Here is a 19,347-nt window from a genome sequence, read left to right as displayed (position 1 = left end):
TGCCCTGCTGTCAGCATCTCTAAGGGGTTGTATTCATTGGCACCACCCACTGTTTTTCTCTCCAATTAACTCTGCCATCAGCCCCAGTTTAGACAGTCTGCCCCAAGTCGGAGAACCTTGCATCCCCTTGTAGTTTTGAGCTTTGCCTACATTAAGCCCCCACTCTGCCCCTGCTCAGACCTCACATTTCGCTAAGGCCCCAAACGCAAAGAGAGAAAGAATTCGTCACAGCAGGGAACAAGTAGACACTGAAACGCAAAGTCTTTTCATCTTTGCCTAATCAACCTATTACATCCTTAAAGTCGCGTGACTCCCACAGCTGGGAGAGAGACTGGAAGGCATGGGACTGTGTAGCAGGATGGAAGGGAATTGGAAAGGGACAATTCCAAGAGGTGTAATTAAGAATGAGGGGCTGACATTACATTGTATCAAAAAATATCAAGAGAAAGTTACAGCTGTTGTTACTGGGTGAATAGGTGGACATGTTTTTCCCATGAAATAGGGCATCAGGAGGTAGTTGTAACTAGTATTGTCACATTCCTAAATGGAGAGGAAACACGGAAGGAAAGAAAGAGAGGATGCAAAATGAGGGGACAACAGATAATACATACAGCAGGCACGGCTTTTGCTCAATTTGTAAGGACTTGGATTGGGCACCAGAGAGTTGCTGGTTCAAGTCCAGATATGAACCAAGTCTGGAAATTGGCCTGGTAGCTGGAGAGGTGCCAGTTTTCTTTCTGAGCACTGCCTAACTCCCAACTGCTGTCCAGCCCCTCTCACTCTGACATCTCTCCATTAATGCATGTCAGCAGCTCATGTTTGTGCCATCAGACTTCTTTTTGCAACTAGTGGCTTCCCCCTCTCCGGCTTTTCAAATAAATGCTGGTTTAAGGTTCTATTGGCCAAACTTTTCAGACCAGCCTTTAAACTTTATCCAATGTGTAAGGCTATATGTCTACTTCCTACACACAGTCTGCGTCTAAGGTCTTAGATCTGTTACTGTAAGTCATGAATGGGTCGTTTGAGGGAAGGAAGGATGGGTGACTAGGAAAGGTTGCAGATTTAGAGGAAGAAGAGAAAGATGAATGAAAAAGAGGGAACCCTTTAGCCAGCGCTGGACAACAACTGTAGTCATGTTAAAGTTGTGGATGGTTGGATGGTAAAGACCTTAAAGAAGCAAGAAGGAGGAATAAAGGGAGGATGAAAGAAAAAAAAGAAGAAATAGGGAGCTTAAAGGCAAATGAGAGATTTGATTAAAGTAAAGGATAGAGTAAAGGGGTGGAGGAAGACACAAAGGCAGAATAAAATGAAATGGGTTTCAGGCAGTGGGAGCGCAGGTGGCTGTGTAAAAAGAGGAAGCGAATTGAGGAGAAACGAGCAGGTCTTTATTATGGTGAGTAACTTTGACACGCTCGCGTTGAGCCCAGCGCCAGTCCATCCGTCATCCAGCTCTCCTACTGATGAGCGCTGGAAACAAATCTGAGGAAGCCAGGCTTTATTTTGCCGCCTCGGTGACTTGTCGGAGTCGTCACAGGCCCATGTGTCCCTGCATCCCTCCCCACTGACGTCTCCTGGGCTCCGTTTCACCCGCTGGGAATGTGCGCTTCTCCCTCCTTCTCTTATCTCATTTATTCACTATGCAGATTTTTTTTTTTTTCACCATCTTTTTTTTTATCATTCCCTTGTGTTTATTTTTTCCTTATTTGTCTCAAATGTTTGTGCTGTTTGTCTGTCTGACAAGTGAGTGTGTATATGCGCTTGATAAGTTGCGAACACCAAGGGCATCAATCACTGTCACTTAGCTGCTCAACACGTCACTCAGGCTGCCAGAACCCAAGTACCCTGCACCTCTTTTCCAGCCTTTTTTTTTTTTGTTGCTTAGTCTAACCTCTATGAATTGAAACCCTTTCAATACATAAACATACAAGAGAAAGAAAGAGAGAGTGTGTGGGGAGGATTGTGGGTGTTGAGTACAAGCGCTTTGTTGCTTCTGCAATCTGACTTAAATATATGTTTACACATTTACAAATGAGAAAAGCAGGAGCGCAACGTCAGTTTTCATACTCCCCCACGCCCATGGCAGCCTGCTTGGCGCTGCAGGCCCCCTCCAGTCGCAGACTTCTGGAACAGTTATTTAGATGAATGATTAAAGTTAAGGCACAGCCAGCCGGAGTCTCACCACTCTTATTTAAGGAAGAATGGGATCGCTGTCATCTTTTGATGCATTGCCTGCCATCCTGCATGCAAACGAGACACTCTCTCTCTCTCCTCTTTTTTCGTCCCGCCCTTTCTCTTCGATGGGTCCCCGATGAGTTGCCTTGGGTGATTGATCAGGTGCCATGGCATCACTGGAGACAAGTGGGAAGTATGCCCACCCAGCCACCCACCTACCCAGCCAGCCAGCCAGCCAGGAAAAAACAATCCAGCATGCTGATCTGATGTGATCAGTAAGATAGGAGGAACAAGGTTGGACTGCTGCACACAGTTGATCTATGGGCCACTGAAGTCAGGCTCCAGAGAGCAAAATCTTCTAATGACTTTATAGATAAAGCATACTGCAGTTTGTATTCTCTCCCTTCTCTGTCTACCTCTCTGCAGACAACACAGGGAGAAGTTCAATGCAGGACAACAAACACTGGCTGTGTGCTCAAAGTCCTGTTTGGAAACTTATTTTAAAAGACTGATTTTTGATTATAGGTAAAGGCAAAATATCTTCTATCTATTGTAATTTTAAGTTATTTAAACACAAAATGTTACCATTACCACCCTTATATTTGAATCTAACACATCCTCTTACACATTACAAGGTACCTGTTACTGGCTTCCCTTTGCTTATATTTTGCTTCTATTCTAAAAAATAAGATGTCCATTTAAGTCTTGTTTTTAAAGGTCAATCTAGAAAAGTCAACATTTTCAGCAATAGGTGCTTCAATAACACAATATTCTTACCTATTAACATAGACAAAATACATGTTAAACGTGGGATATCCACTCAGATACATAATATCCAGAGCAGGAAAATTGCATTTAGTCAGTCTGAAACTGCTCCAGGTTTTCTTGCTGGAAGTTTTTAATGTCTTCATGGAGATATCTTCAACAACATGGCTTGTTTATTTTTTGGGAAAACACTTGTGTTTTATGCAGTGGTTTGGGCAACATGTTTGAACATTTTTGGCTGATATCATCCTTTATTTGGTGACTGCGCTGCAGATCTCATACTATCATGACACATGGATATAGCATTAAAATACAATTTCAGACAACTATTGGTGGTGTGTATTCCATTAAAACATTAATGAATTGAAACTTTCTCAATGCTGGAACTGGTGCTGACAGCATTGTGTGTTTATTAAGCAGCGGTCCATCCTTCAATGCACTGTCCTAAGGTCAGTATTGTCAAACAGGTTTCCATCATCCCCTCCTTTAAAACGTTGTTATAACACGAGTGGTGTGGTCTGGTTGATGCAGTCAATCTATGTTAGTACATTACTTTTCTTTATTTTCTTTATTATCTTTATTAGGCTGTATTAGCACCTTTTTCCAGGACAAAAACAACCTGTTGTCTTTCCTCAAGTTTTTGGCTGTAGCTGGTCTTGTTCCTTTTAAGCATGTGACTCACTTAAATGTAATCCAAATGTACACTGGACAGCCCTGTGTGGCAGTGTGGGCAGGTTTAACTCTTGATCCAAAGGAAGGAGGTGCTTAGGGTGTAAACATAAATGGATTAATGGACTTAAAAATGGATTGTTAGATGATGGCAATTCAATTCCTAAGTTGATTTTTTTTTTTGCGGGAGATCCAGAGCAGTATTATGGGACCTCAATACCAAGAAAATAGGCCTTTTAAGGAATAGTGAGGCTTTTTGTAAATATACTTCCTTCTTTTGTGCAGGACATTGGATGAAAAAATCTATAAAACTCTTGCATCTGTCCTTTAAATATACAGCTAAACTAAGCAGCAAGTTGCCTGAACCAAGAATAAAAACAAAAGATATTGTAGCTAAACTAGTGTTTAACTCTTGGCAACAAGAGGAGACATCAAGACATTTCTGCTCAGAGAAAATAGTCATAACACTCAGTAAAACTACAACTATTTATTTTACACATACTTTTGTGTTTTGTTTTACTGATTAAACAATCCCAATATAAAACCATATTTAATGAGTTTTAAAGGCGAGAGTTGGTTAACTTTGTGCGATTCAGACAGAGCAAGTCTACATGTTTTTATATGTTAGGGTTATAATGTTCAGCTCGTTCTGACATATTGTTCTGTGAATGGCTGTGATCAAACCACTGTTTATGCTTTCCGAGAAAAAACTAAATCAAACACTGACTTATTTTAACACAAACCATCATATGTCTCTGAACATATGAGATGAGATGATGAGATGAGATTCAACTTTATTGTCATTACACATATACAAGTATAGAGTAACGAAATGAGGTTTGGCATCTCACCAGAAGTGCAAATAAGCAGAAAGTGCAAGAGTCTGTGCTATGTACAGTAATTACAAAATTTACAGATGTAGACAAATTTACAGATGTAGACAAAAAAAGTGAATCAGAACGATTGAGGAACCAAGTGATTTGGTAACTAAATGCTCTGTAAGTCATTAGGGTTCCTAAACCTAACCAAACTGCAACCATTTTTTAAACATGTACTTTGACAGGCCAAGGCACCGAAGTTACTGTAGAAGATCAGAATTGGGTTGAAGTCACTCACTCTTTTCTCTGTGGTTTTAGCTGCTCTAACCTATCAACATGGGCACTGGGATGAAAACCAAGCAAACCACAGAGTTTCAACACACATGCACTACTCAGGTAACCAGTGTGGACCAGACATTATGTAGAATTTCCCTCGAACAAATGCTTTCTGGTCGTGAAGCTTTTGGGACATTAAAGCTAATCATAGCAACACAGCCAGGCTGCACATTTCCACCTGTTTTCTGTAAGAATGCAACAATGCTAAGATAAGATAACCAGCTACATATATATTGTAGCCTAATTTTACCCAATTGATTTGGTTGTCAAATGGATTTAATGATCTCACTCTGCATGATAGCAAATCACCATATTTCCCAAAATTGTGATCTATTGCTCTAGAAACGTGACTAGATTTGCTTTGTAATACTAAAGGAAAGGAAGGTGTATAAATCCTTTATAGCAGTGGTGTATTGTCTCTCCACCTGTCTGACTTCTACTGACTTCTCTGTTTCACCTGAGTCTCTGATGCAGACTCTCTGCCACCGCATAAACAAAAGCTAAAACACAAAAACAAAACTCAACAGTTGTCTCCTTCAATTTGACGTGCAATAGTTAGGAAGAACTTCTCTGGCCCTTGTTCACGGTTTCTTAAATATGCTCACTGATGAACATGAAGCTTTGTAAAGAAAATTACAGGTAGCATTAAACTATTCAGAACCTCAACGAGTGTCCAAGTGACAAAGTAATGCCACACAAATGATTCCCATCAAGGTTTGTTTTGCTACCTTTTTTTTATTTAATTGCACATGCTGCTGTTCACATGCTACAACCAGGGATTTCTACATTTCCCCTCTGAGTCCAATCATAGTGGCATCTGCATGTTGCAATATTGTCGGCATATAACACTTAAGCCGGCACACAATAACTTCATAAATCCTCTTATGTCGACTGCAAATGGCAGACAGCACTTGTTCTTTGTTTTCTTCATCTTTCCGTCTTTCAGCCTACTCACTTCCTATCTCTCGTTCATTAAATCTTGATCCAAACAAGGCTTAGATGAAGCTTAAATTTACTGTAAATGCTACAAAAATATGCAGAAAGTCCAACCTCTGTACTTTATTAAACTTCTGCTCATGTTCAACCGGGATACATTTTTACATTTTGCCTGACACATGAGGAAAAGAAGACTTCATTCCTTTTTTAACCAAAAATTATTTGGGAGCTGAGCCAGTCTTCTTGAAACAATATTACAGATATTACTTCTCGAGAAACCCCTGATTATTCTCTATGGGGTGAAGTGATTCTCATTTTTTGGCTTATTGCACTCATAATCTCACTGCGTGCCGTATATATATTGTCTTTTTACCTTTTCTCTCTCTTTCTTTGGACTTTCTTTTTTATATTGTCTTACAGAGCTCTGTGCTTTCTCTACACTAGTTCTCTTATTCGTTTTCTTCTCCTCCCTTACATTGTTATCTGTCTCAGCTCCATTTCCTTGCTCCCTGATACTCCCTGACTCAGTAGCTTTCATTTTCATGATAATCCAGCGACACCACTGGACTGCGAAATCGCTTTTACTGCCTTTTCTTTTTCTATTTTTTACTCTTACTTTCTCTCTCTCTCTCTCTCTCTCTCTCTCTCTCCATTTTCCCCCCACTGGTTTATCTTTTTTCCTCCTGGCTTTATTTTGCTTTTTGTAATTAAATGTCATTTTTAGTTCTTCCTTTTTTTTTTAGAAGAAGGAAGAAAAATTTTCTTTTTCATTATTATTATATGATCGTTGTCAGAACAGAGCAGAGTCACTGTTGCAAATATGGAATATATATGAGCCACAGGAGCACTTATATGTTTTACAATTTAATATGATATTTCTCTGTCTTATTTACCTCACAATAATTTAATCATAAGAGAAACAGTATGTGATAAATGATTATGATATATCCTTTTACCTAATTTCTAGATTCACTTACATCATATCTTAAGTGACAGTTCACAGCTTAGTCCAAAGACGTCTGTCCATCTGTTTTCTTTGCTTATTCAGATCCAGGTTTTGGTGATGGCAGGTTTAGCAATGTAGACGAGGCATTAACATTCTACATTTCCAGTTAATTCCTAAGGCAGTTGGGATGTATAATTTCTGGGATGACATCTACAGGTCTGTCCTGAGAGCCCATTGAGATGTGTCTGTTATGTCACAACAGCTGTAGATGCCCAAAATAACCTTAACTGTCTCCTTTCCATGCAGGTATTGCCTGTTCTTAAATCTCTTCCTGGAGGTCTTAATTTCTGACCCCTTACCCTTTTCAACCTGAGACACTCAAACATAGTGACAAGCCAAATGTCTGGTTTAGAGGCTTTGTCTGTTCTTCACCTTCATATCTTCCTGCATAACCTTTTCACATGTCATGTGGCGTTATGTGGATCATTTGAAATATTGGTAAAACAAGTTAATATATGCTGTTGGTGGTTTTCACTGGTATAGGGTTAGGGTTAGGGTGGATGTCATTTGCTTTTATATTATTACATATAAATACTACTGTTAAGGCAGCTATTTATGTGCAGTACTTGAGTTTAAGAAAATGATTCATCAGTTGAAACACACCTTCAGTGTCCATCAGTGAGCAAACCCATTCCACTCTCCACAGCATGCGTTGGATGTCCCAGCCCATTCAGGCCGACAATGAATGAAATCACGATATTTGTATATTTGTGTATTACTTTGTATTTGTGTTAAGAGCTCCTTGAAAATGAGATGCCTCATCTCAAGGCGCTATACTTGAATAAATCAATTTTTAAAAAAAATCTAATTTCAGGGTCTTGTCACATTTCATCTTTAAAGACTATAATATGGCATCTCTTTTAACTTGAAAGTTTAACTTTTCCACCAGAACATTGAACAGATTTATGTTATTTATATCTAAGAATGGAAGAAATGATGAAGGAGCATTTAGGGTAAAAAGTACTTTATAGTAAAAAAGTGTAGTGTATTCATCTTAACAACATTTCATCCTTGATTGTGTCTGCTCAGAAATTGATTGTGTCGTCTCTAAGTTTTCAAGTAAAAAAGGTATATGTATAAAAAAAACAGAAGCCATCGCCACGTCTAATCACAACAAGACGTAGAGTAGTAGAAACAGAAAACAACAAAAAAAAAACTATCAGTGGCTGGCATCAGAGGCTGCAGTTTGTAGTGTGTTGGGAGGGGTTCTGTACATTTAACTTTTCTCTGTGACAGCAGATCAATGCAGCCTGGAGCACAGATAGAAATGAATTGATTGTTACCAATAAAACTCCAATTAAACAAAGAAACAAGCCAGGGAGAGAGCTCCAAGCCAAGCAGCTCTCTTCTTCTCATCAGTCCTCAGGGAGTGGGGGATGGGGGGGTGAGATCCATTTCCCCTGAAGATCCTCACTATGAAGGAGGTGAGGAAGTTATGGAAGAATGTGAGAGTGAGTGAGCTGCAAATGATCAGTTACCTGATAGACAGAGAGAGAGAACGAGAAAGAAAGGGAGAGCAGAGACAAAGGTGCTTCCATTGATCCAGAGTTTCCTTAATGATGAAAAGAGATCTTAATTGTGGTAGCAGATGATGTATCAGGTTTTACTGGTAGCTCACCTGACCTCTCATTTAATAAGACGGTGTAAAGTTCTTCATGCAGTCTATAGACCTTTCTCTAACTCGATACCCTTCCCCTATGCATTTCCACTTCGTTTGAGCACTCACGTGGAGGGTCTCTCACATAAAGTGCTGTCTCTAACCCCCCAGCCTGGAGTGGAAGTATGCTATAAAACCCTCTGGAAGTGAGGCACAAGAAAACAAGTCTTTTTCTATAACTTTTGACCTTCATTTGACAGGGAAATCTGTAGAGATGGTAAATGTGGGGAGATGGCTTGCATCAATTGGTAGCAGCCGGGTGTCAAACCAGTGGTCAGTGCCTCAAGGGCTGTAGTTTCTGTATACAGGACGCCTGCTCTGCCTACTGAGCCAAAGCAACACTTCAAACAGGAGATTTTTTATTTATTATTTTCTTTTACCCAAAAGATACAAATTTTACTGACCAAACTTTAGCTCATAAGGCAAAATAAATAATAATAGAAAAAAATAAAAAATACTTGTGCCCCAATAAGAAGGATGAGCAGTAAGCATTCCTCAGTGATGAATCCCCCCTCCCCTCACATTCTGACCTCATGCTTTTGGACTACTCATAATTGACCTTACCACCCATATGACCCTTATTGGCCACCGCAAACCAGCGAAACCACCTTCAACAGACAAAGTCTCCATACATGCAAGCTCCAGGTATTGACAATGCTGATACTATATTTCCTTTATGACCCCTTATGCCCCCCCGCCTTACTATACTATACTAGATATGTAGCAAGAACCTACAGATCACTGGGGTTATCAAGTTTGCACCCCCCTTCACGGGTGTTTCATCAAGCTAGGCCCACCTTGGGAATAAAGACTAACCTAATGGGAACTTGGAGGTTTGGCCAGACCATATTATACACACATAGTTAACAATATGGACCCTATATTGAACAAAGTACATGTTTTTTAATGTTTTTAAATCTTCCCTACTTTTGGAATCAAAAAGGAAATATTTTTTATTGGGGTAGCACCTGTGGTGGCTAATCAGATTTAAGTTGTGCCACCCCTTGCCAGCCCTATGATATGCCTCTTTGTGTGGCATGAATTTATGTGTGTTTCTTTCTCCTGTATTTTACACACTTACAAAGGTTGCTTGATTCATCTGTTAGTGTGACTACATTTCTCTCTCTCTCTCTCTCTCTCTCTCTTATTATCTGATTATGTGCTTCTCTTTTCTCTGTCACTCATGTTCCCCCTCCTGTCTGATCTGCTATCACAATCCCCTCATTGAACAATCCCTACATTTCATTCTTTCATGTTCTTCCAGGTAGGTTATATTCCTCCCTCCTATAAGCAGCCACTAAAAATGCTTTTTTGCTCATATGAACCTCCAAATGAAGTTAAAGATGATTAATGTTCCCCATTCCTAGAAAATGTACAAGATCTCCTTACACTCTCCTCTGCTCATCCCACTTCTCCACTAATAACATTTTCTTCACTATCTCCCTCTATCTCCAAAGCTCTGTAATTTGATTGTTCCTCCTATGATTGTGCTCTTATTGAGTTGTCTGTATCATACATATGTATAAGTCCACCACAATGCTCATTCCATCTTCTACTGCATCCAACCAAACAGGAATTTCATTTCTGAATGGGGGAAACACTAATGCCTCGTTGACATGTGTATACAGCTTCAATATGTGAGGAACTTTAGAGGTTTGGGAGCCTAAAACGGCCACAAGAGGGAACCCATAGCATGACAGGTTAATTTTCAATGTAAAATTGTTTAAAGCTATTTTGTGTCATTGCCTTAAATTTCACCTGATCCAAATAAGATGAAGATTTTTAACCTTGTTGCTCTGGCCTTATCTGCCAATCTGTTGTCCAGATTTAAATATCTCGACAACTTTTGACATCATTTTGTTATCATTTAGATATTCATGGTGCCCACAGGATACATCCATAGCTATATTCATGCTCCCTTGACTTCTCTCCTCTCAAGGCTCACTTTAGTTCTAAGCGTTAATGAAGATCTAATGAAAGCTCTTAGCACTAATGAAATGTTTCAACAACCATCAGATGGATTGACTTGACATTTAGTGCAGACATTTATGTTCCCCTTAGGAGGAGAATTATATTTACTGTTATGAACGTCAATCTTTTATGTGATCTTTGTTGTGAGTGATCATGTACTTGTATTCAGTTCAGTACTTTGGTATATGACAAACCACCCGCAAAACTAACTTTATTTGAATCAGCCTTAGACCCACGTTGTGCTCATTGCTTATTGGCAAATGTGAACCAGCTTTGACATCAATGTGTTGGTAACATCAGAGCACTTTGAGCACTTTGCTGAAATCATTTATGCGACTTTAACTGATGGATGTGGTTTCAAACATACAGTATATTGGCCATAGGAAAAAGCTTTTAAACAACAGCTTTACATTTTTTTGTCGCTGATTAATACCAGTCGGTGCATGTTTCTTACAAACATTCTTTACATTTTAATCTGCAGGTCTGTCTTATTAGAGCTGCTCTGCATGTAAATATAATGTGTTTACTGTGTGATTATGTGTGTGCACCTGTGTGTACTCTGTCTCATCTCCTCTTCATCCCCCCAGCATCATCCCTCTGGCTAATGCTTCAAAAGTTACTTCTCACATATCGAGTCCAAACTGAAGAGAGGCTGAGGAGAAAGAAAAGTGTGGTTCTGTTTCTCTTTTCTTTTTTTCAAACTGTGAATCTTTTGATGGTTTAAGCAGCCTCGTATGACCTTATAGCAAACATCCACCATTTTGCAAAAAGTCTATTACTCATAGATTTCATGTCAAGAGAAAATATCTGATATTTCTTCTAACAAATCCTCACCCGTTAAATGGATTAAATGTCCACAGCAAAAAATTCATATTCATGCTAATACCAGGTCCGTCTATTTATTGGCTTCTGTTGGCATTTATTTTCTCTATGCCACAGAACTCGATCGATGTTTGTTAAAGCTGCTGACTGTGTACAGTTGCTTGTTCCCCCTTAAAAAAAACCCAGGCTGACCTCAGACCCCATCATGAACTCATTTCTGGGCTTCATACAGTTGACCCTGAAGGTTAGGTGGAGGTTCACGCCGTGATGTTGCCACTGAGGATGGTTAAGGATTATGATGATGGTGCTAGTTCGAGCTGTGTGCCATCAGCAGGAGAAATGATTAGGACTGCACCAGCAGAGTGTTAGCTTGACAGATGGCAACACACAGAGCTAGCTGACAGCACTGCTGACAGCGCATTCACAGGAAGTCCCTATCTTGTATGCACTGTACACACTGTTTGTTGCTGTCCGTATTTGGATGGGTTTTTTCTGCCATCAAGTGTAGCTTATTCCTACCTGTCACTGCCATAGTCAGTCACATCACTAATTCAGCGACTTTAAAATTTCAAGACCACTGCATCGGCCCGACCTATACCAATTGGCAGCAATAGGTATAGCCTTTTTTTTTTTTACCTTAATCAAACCCCTAAAAAAATATACAAGAAAAATATATACATGTGAATTTTTTTTTTTAAAACATAAACAATAGGAGACGTAACCTCTCATGCATTATTTTGTTTGTAGGCAATTCAGCTCAATGAGTTGTAATGTCTGTTGTTAGCCCAGACATGTCGAGCAAAATGAGATTCGGGCCAGACAACACAGAGTACCCCAATTCTAAGTGAACCCTTTTAAACCAATTTTTTATCTCTTGCAAAAATCAAAATTGTGAATAATGGTTCTTGTGGCTTTGGTGGTTGTGCAATATATAGCTTCATTGTGTTCTTGTGCTCCTATCTTTTATCTCTCATTTTACATATATGCGGAATGTGGGCAATGTAGGCAACGTGCAAATGTGGTATGAAGTATTTTTTTGTTTAAGATTGTTTATTTATTAATAATGGTGAGAGTCATTGTGTGCAGCATTCAAGTCCAATACAAATGTTTCATGAATTTTAGTTTCATTTCTCATCCTGTCCTATCTTGGTCTGTCCTATCTTGTACTCTTCCTGTCCTGTCCTATCATATCCTATCCTATCCTATCCTGTCCTGTCCTGTCCTGTCCTGTCCTGTCCTGTCCTGTCCTGTCCTGTCCTGTCCTGTCCTGTCCTTTCCTCCAATCCTTTCCTATCCTATCCTATCCTATCCTATTCTATCCTGTCCTGTCCTGTCCTGTCCTGTCCTGTCCTGTCCTGTTTTGTCCTGTTTTGTCCTGTCCATCCCGTCCCGTCCCGTCCCGTCCCGTCCCGTCCCTCCCTTCTTTTCAAAGATCTTTACAAAGATTTAAGTTTCTTATAAATTATTTTATCAAGGAGGTGGAGTTTGTAAATGCCGTAAATTCGTAAATTTTTAAAATCTGGCAGTTCTAAAAAAGCAAATGGACTGCCCTAGCATACATTTCTCGCCATGGCAGCAAATTTACTCTGGGTCTGTTAAAAATCTTCAGTGGGTCATTATCCCAGTCACAGGTCATTTATCAACACCTTTCTTTTTTTTTACTAATTCATTCCTCCGGTGGTCAATAAACTTTCAGTTATTTTCCCCTCAATCAATCTACTTAGAAACCAGCCCTCTGCAGGTATGTTAATGAATGGCCAACAGACATAGATGCATTAATTGAATGACTGAACACGTTAGAAGCCGTATTGAGCGCTGCACTGTTGCAATATGGAGTTATTATTAGGTTCTGTGATTGATGAAAGACGAGGAGAGCTTTGGAACAAGCCTGTCGGTTCCACTGCCCTGCATATAAGTGAAGGAATGAGACAGAAACATGAGTAGACACAAAGATCTGATCCTGTGCTTGTTTTTGAAATGCGGACTTCATTTATTTTGTGTTGTTTGGTTTGTTTATCGGCTCAAAGAACTGTTTTAAACTCCATCCAAATGCATCCTCGGGGGAAACACATATAACCCCTCTGGATAGTTGCAATACCTCTCACTGTCATTTCATGACAGCTCTGAGCTTGAAGTTTGCATGTGTGCTGATGTGTCTGTGTGCCTGAGTGTGTGTTTTTTAAAAGTGCGTGTGTGTTCATGTATGCATATGGATGGGAGCATGGCAGTGATGTGATTGATGAGACATGAAAGAGAGCAGAGGAAGATTTCCAGTCAATCAGCCCTGTAAATAAGCACCACGACTGTGGCTTAAAGGCAGAAAGCTGTCTGAACTAACAAAGGCTCACATCCATTACCTCACATGCAGAGTTGTTTTTCTCTCCGGAACAAGACTGACAACAAAATTAAAGTGTGTTAACAAAAATAGATGGTTTTGTTTTCTCGGATTCAAGAGATGAAACACAGAAACATCTAACAATTTGGATGCTCAAGGAAATAAAATCATGTGAGAAATGAAGATCTCTGCAGCAGTGTGACCTGTACAACATTTGAGACTATGATTATGTGTGTAAAATACGACTGGGACAAAATTGTGTTGGTATAATAAGACTAGACCAGACCTAATGTAAATTTCTACATAAAATACCCTCTAAGAAGTTGAAGAGGCCACACAGAGAACTGGTTGCATTTTCAGGAAGGGGGCTGATATTACAGTACATCTTATCATCGTATTATTATTTATTGTCCTTGAACCAAGGTTTGAAACCCTGGAACTGCTACATGGATGTTGAACTGCCAGGCAGACAGCTTTACCTAGATTTTTACCCCAAATTACTTGCAATTTGGGGTTAAATTCCTGTTGGGTTTGTTGTTGATTAATTAAATCAAAACAGTCACCAATTAGTCTAGTTAGTATGCTGCCAAAATACAGATTTAGATTTAAAAAAGCACCTTTCCATTACCTGAACGTAGTGTTGACAACGCCTAGGATTTTATTTTGTTTGCAAATGAGTTGAAAAGAACAAGTCGGGAAAGCTAACGCTGCAAGCTACATAAAAAACATACAGTGTTTGCCTAACTTGAAATTCTGTTTTTTTACCCTTAGAAAATCTGTATGCGTTGGAGTTTATCGGTGAATCCATACATTTTAAATCTTACATAAGTATAGAAATTTGGGCCAGCCCTCCCTTAGCAAGTGTTTTTTGATGCCAGTAACAGTCAGACAAAACAGTTTGATATTACCATCCTAAATAGTAACAGATCACTTTCCCAAACATGATATAGTGCTGTGATAAAGGTTTGGATAGGTGTAGGCTAGATGAAGACTTGAAGGTACATCAAAGATCATGGTATGTGTTGAAAAAAAAAAGTTCTTTACGTCAGGAACCTTCATGTTTATGGTTGCAATCAACTTGTTAAAGTCTTGGTCAAAGAAAAACAGCATTGACTGATGGTGAGGACAGAAACCAGGGGTGCTGCTTTAGCTTAGTTGGTAGAGCAGATGCTCCATGTACAGAGGCTATCGTCCTTGATGCTCTTGTTGAATTATCAATTCCCTGGTCCTGACGCCATTTGGTGCATGTCATCCCTCACGCTCTCCCCAAATGTTCTGTCTCCCTTAAGCTGTTGTGTCAAATACAGGAAAAAAATCGCAAAGTCTTGATCAATCGCTCCTCCCTGACGCCTAACCTCTGCAGATTTTGTGAATCCATTGCAAAAAATTACTTTTCCAGAGTTCAATTTTTTTTATGGAGGCCGAGGTCAAAAATAGGAAAATGCACTGCACATATTTGAAACAACTGATGCTGTTATTTTTGTGTGGTTGCACAGTCTCTGAGAATATTTTAAAATGTAAATGTATCAGTCTTTGCACCATTGTAAAATATGTTTTTCTATCTCCAGGTCCAAGGGTTGGAGAAGCAGGTGGATTTCTCAGATCTGGGCCCAGTGGGGTCTGTGATGAAGACTCTTCCATATGGCATGGGTGGAGGCACAGCAGGGGGAACGACAGGGGGAGTTGTTAAGCCTCCATACCAAACACGCATCTTCTCCACCTCCATCGACCAGACACCAATGAAATCCAAGCCTCCCACCTACAGTTTCTTCAACCCGTATGACTCGGCCCGGAACCAGTCGCTCTTCCTAGACCAGACAGGGTACCGCTCCAAGCGTAAACCCTCGCTAAAGACCGCCATGAAGACCAAAAAGATCTTTGGCTGGGGGGACTTCTACTTTAATGTCAAGACCATGAAGTTCAGTTTATTGGTAACAGGGAAAATTGTAGACCACATCAATGGGACGTTCACCGTTTATTTCCGGCACAACTCATCCAGCCTGGGAAACGTTTCGGTCAGCATCGTGCCGCCAACTAAAGTGGTGGAGTTTGAGGTTCTTCAGCAGCAGCAGCTTCACCCCCACACTCAACAAGAAGTCCAGCTCCAGGAGACCCAGCAGGCCACTGTCGACCACAAAGAGACAAAAACCTTTAACTGTCGGGTGGAGTATGAGAAAACCAACAGATCCAAGAAGCCCAAACCCTGCCTGTATGATCCATCTCAGACCTGCTTCACGGAGCACACCCAGTCTCATGCTGCCTGGCTCTGTGCCAAACCCTTCAAGGTGATCTGCATCTTCATCTCTTTCTTTAGCATCGACTACAAGCTGGTTCAAAAAGTGTGTCCGGACTACAACTTCCAAAGCGAGCACCCTTACTTAGGATAAATTAGACTGAACTGAGAAGAGCAAAAAATAGAGACTATATTAATGACTACAACGATGATTATTATAATGATAATGAAGGAAATGATAGTCATATTGATTACTATGAAGAAACAGGGGACAGTTTTTTTTTGCCTCTGAACTGCTGTGAATTGTGGATTTAAATCAAATATAATCAGAGTTAAGGATGGTTAGAATATTTCAGATTTCTCTGACTTTCCTTCAAACTTTGTATTTGTTACCCTCTGTTTTAATTTATTTTGTTTCTTCTTTCTGTAAATATTGTACTCAGCCTCAGCTCTCTTACTGTTTTTAGATATTGGTTTCTCAGTGTTATTTATTTTTTGCATTTCGGGGAATTCGGTTGAAAACAGCTGGATTTAGAATTATGCCCTTTGACTACAGAAGAAGCCTGGCAAATGGCTGTGCTGTGCCGACGCTGTATGACAGACCTAATGTTATGGTAGGCTGACTGTTAATCATCCTCTCAGCTCTAAGTTGCAAACCCTGGATATAAGAGAGTTATATGTATGAGAAATGCTATGCTGGATATGCATACAATATACTGTACGAAAAGCACATTAAAATCTCTTAAACTGTCTTTTTTACTGATTTGTGAATGTTTTTGTTCAGAGCCAGAAGCACAAAGAGCACAAGCTGGGCAGCATATTCATGCTATCTATCTTACTCAGCTAGGACACTAATGAATAAAGTTACATTTCACTCTGATTGGGAATTCATGCCCGAGCTCTCTGTGAAGATATGTAAGTCTAATTTTCTGAAATATATTGAAGGGAAGTTGGTTATGGATTCAATTATAGCATGAAACCCAACCGTGAAACATTCTTAAGATGATGGGTGGTGTATGACTCCTTTTGAGGGAGCCTGTATTTATGCTAATAGAATCCGAGTGAGGTATCATTTTTGATCACATTTACCCTGAAACTGAAAATAACTATTGTATTGGAGGTAATACTGCAGACAGATTGTTGCTTGTTTGATCATGCAAGCAAGGAAAATACAAGACATCTGAGAAAACATTTGTCAGTTCCACCTAAACCTCCAGGAGGCTTTCTCACATTTTATTGAATGCTGTATTTACTTCTGACACTGATATTATCTCAGCTACTTAATATTTACTCTTTTTCCTTTCTTCCTTTATGCCAAATATATGAGATTATGGCTAGGTGAAGCAGCAGGATAGCGTCACTCACTTCTGCCAAAAATGTTTTATCTGCATCTGGATTAGAGGTTTAATCCACCCACCCACCTCTTTAAACCAAAAAAACAAACATCATACACCTCTGACTTACTCAGTGTTTCTCTTCTTTCTCGCTCACAAACTCCCTTTTTTTCTCCCTCAGGGGAGAGTCTTTGGCTTTTTGCTCTCCACACTTTTGATGTGACGATAATGGTGCTCAGAATTTCATTAGAAAACACACAGTCGATGCTAATTGAATCTTCATCTCATCCTGGCTCAATACCCTATTATGCTCTTGATCAATTACACCGGGGATGGAGGTCCGGGGAGGTCCATGTATCTTACACAAGTTGCTGTGGACAGTCCAGGCACAGAGATTGATGGAGGCGCAGAGACCTAGATTCCTCTGAGTTCTGCTCTTTGTTACACGGGTTCTCTACAGTGGTTTGTGAAGGATCACCACACTAGTTGTTCTGGACAGATCATTGTATATATATGTGATCCACTCCTTGGGTGTGGCGGTATAGGGTTCTGATGCATGTTAATTGTTGGTGTGTGACACTAATTATTTTTGCATATGAATGTTTATCCAGGTATATTTACCAGAATTTCTGTAAATACTTATAAATACATTATTTTACATGACTATATTCTAAATCTCCGCCATTAAGCAAGATATCCTACTGCATAGCATGCATTTTTAAGGGAGTTAACAAGAAAATAGTTCATGGTTTATTATTTTATTCAAAATAAGTCAACGATTTAAACATCTAATAAACAATAAAATATTAACACCCTTGTGAAAACATTTGTATCAAAGATGAATAACACCTCACAACAGCATAGCAGTATAGAAACATTAATAATGTGGTATATACACAACAGTCTGGTGACTTTAGGACACTGGAGTGTAATGAGAGCAGCTTATTTGGGATACTAAGCTTGATTAGTGAAAATGGGTCCATTACTTTGGTGGAAAAACATGATGGAACCCTATTTGTGGGAAAATATTGATGATTCATTAGTTTTATTTGATTCTTCTGTCATGCATAAAGAATATGCCCAACCCAAAACAGGCTTACAAGACACTATTTTTAATACAAAGAGACCAAAGACCAGAAGTAGACAATGATTATAATAATGAAAATAAACCATCCTGACATTTCTTCCAAACTTTAAAAACAAAAGTTGAAATTGAAATTAAACAACCACTCCATCCTGTCATCATTGTTACAAAACATCTCAAGATTTTGAGCGTACATTTCATTAATCTAAGGTGTTCCTTACTCATCATAAAAAGGACAGTGAATTGGAAAAACTATTTATAAATAAGGTAAAATATACTGACATTGCAATGTGCCACGTCTCTTTAATGTTATTACAGATACACATTGAGTGAGATGGTATCTGCAACTTTTAATGACAACACACAACAGTTGCCAAATCCATAAAGCAATAGGCTACAATGATACATGTAAAACTTGGTATCTTTTTTTCACAGAATGTATCACTGATTACGGCAAAATGCCTAAAAACTATTTGTTCATCATTTGTTTATAACAAAGTATTACTTTTTTGTATTTTGGGGGCAATGTATGTCTTTAATAGTCAGTAAACAGAAGATAGATAACAGAAAATGCAGGGAAGAGAAGAAGGGGTACACCATGCATAAAAGGGCACCAACTTTACTAAAACCAGGGACACTGTGTTTCATGATTAGCACCTAATACTCTTAGTCACCAAGATAAAACACTCATGGGTTAGGAGGAAACGCAATACAAGATGAAACAGGGGGGGGAGTACTTCTTACTCCATTACATTTATCTGACAAATATGGGCACAATACATACAAACATACAAAGAGGTTATAAACAGTGGTGATTCAAGAGTCTGTTGGGGCCCTTGGCAAAATTAATTATGGGCCCCTCCAACCACCATTATGTTGGCCAGTGTCCCGACGCTCCTCTCTCAGACAGATAATTCCTCTTAATTTTCCTTCAGTAACTTTCATTAGCAAAATTTGGTTTTCACAGGAATAATACATGAGATGCTGAGCAGGGCAATGCGAGTGAGTGCTGTCAGATGGGGCCCCATTAGGGAGGTTTACTGTCATAGCAAAATGTGCACATTTTGACTGCGGAGATTTAAAGTTTATCAAACCTGTTGGGGCAGCTACTGTAATTGGCCTGGGGCCCCAAGCAGTTGACTGCCTCGCCTATTGACAAGCAGCGCCTTTGGTTATAAAGTAAAGTGGTTAAAACATCTAAAGGTAGGG

The 19,347-nt window shown here is 39.4% G+C and overlaps 1 protein-coding gene across 1 annotated transcript in view; it reads left to right on the top strand.

Annotated features, from left to right (window-relative positions):
• LOC109986235 (neurexophilin-2) overlaps nt 1-17,855 on the top strand; it is a 44,020-nt gene extending 26,165 nt beyond the window's left edge. Inside the window, exon 2 of the mRNA XM_020636790.3 lies at nt 15,056-17,855. Within this exon, the coding sequence (XP_020492446.1) occupies nt 15,056-15,874 (819 nt within the window). The 3' untranslated portion in view covers nt 15,875-17,855. The remainder of the gene's footprint in view (nt 1-15,055) is intronic.
• The last annotated feature ends 1,492 nt before the right edge of the window (nt 17,856-19,347 follow it).

Source organism: Labrus bergylta, chromosome 5 (assembly GCF_963930695.1).
Source record: "Labrus bergylta chromosome 5, fLabBer1.1, whole genome shotgun sequence".
NCBI classification, from domain to species: domain Eukaryota; kingdom Metazoa; phylum Chordata; class Actinopteri; order Labriformes; family Labridae; genus Labrus; species Labrus bergylta.
Note: the sequence above shows the minus strand (reverse complement) of the source record. Positions and strands in the feature narration are given on the sequence as shown.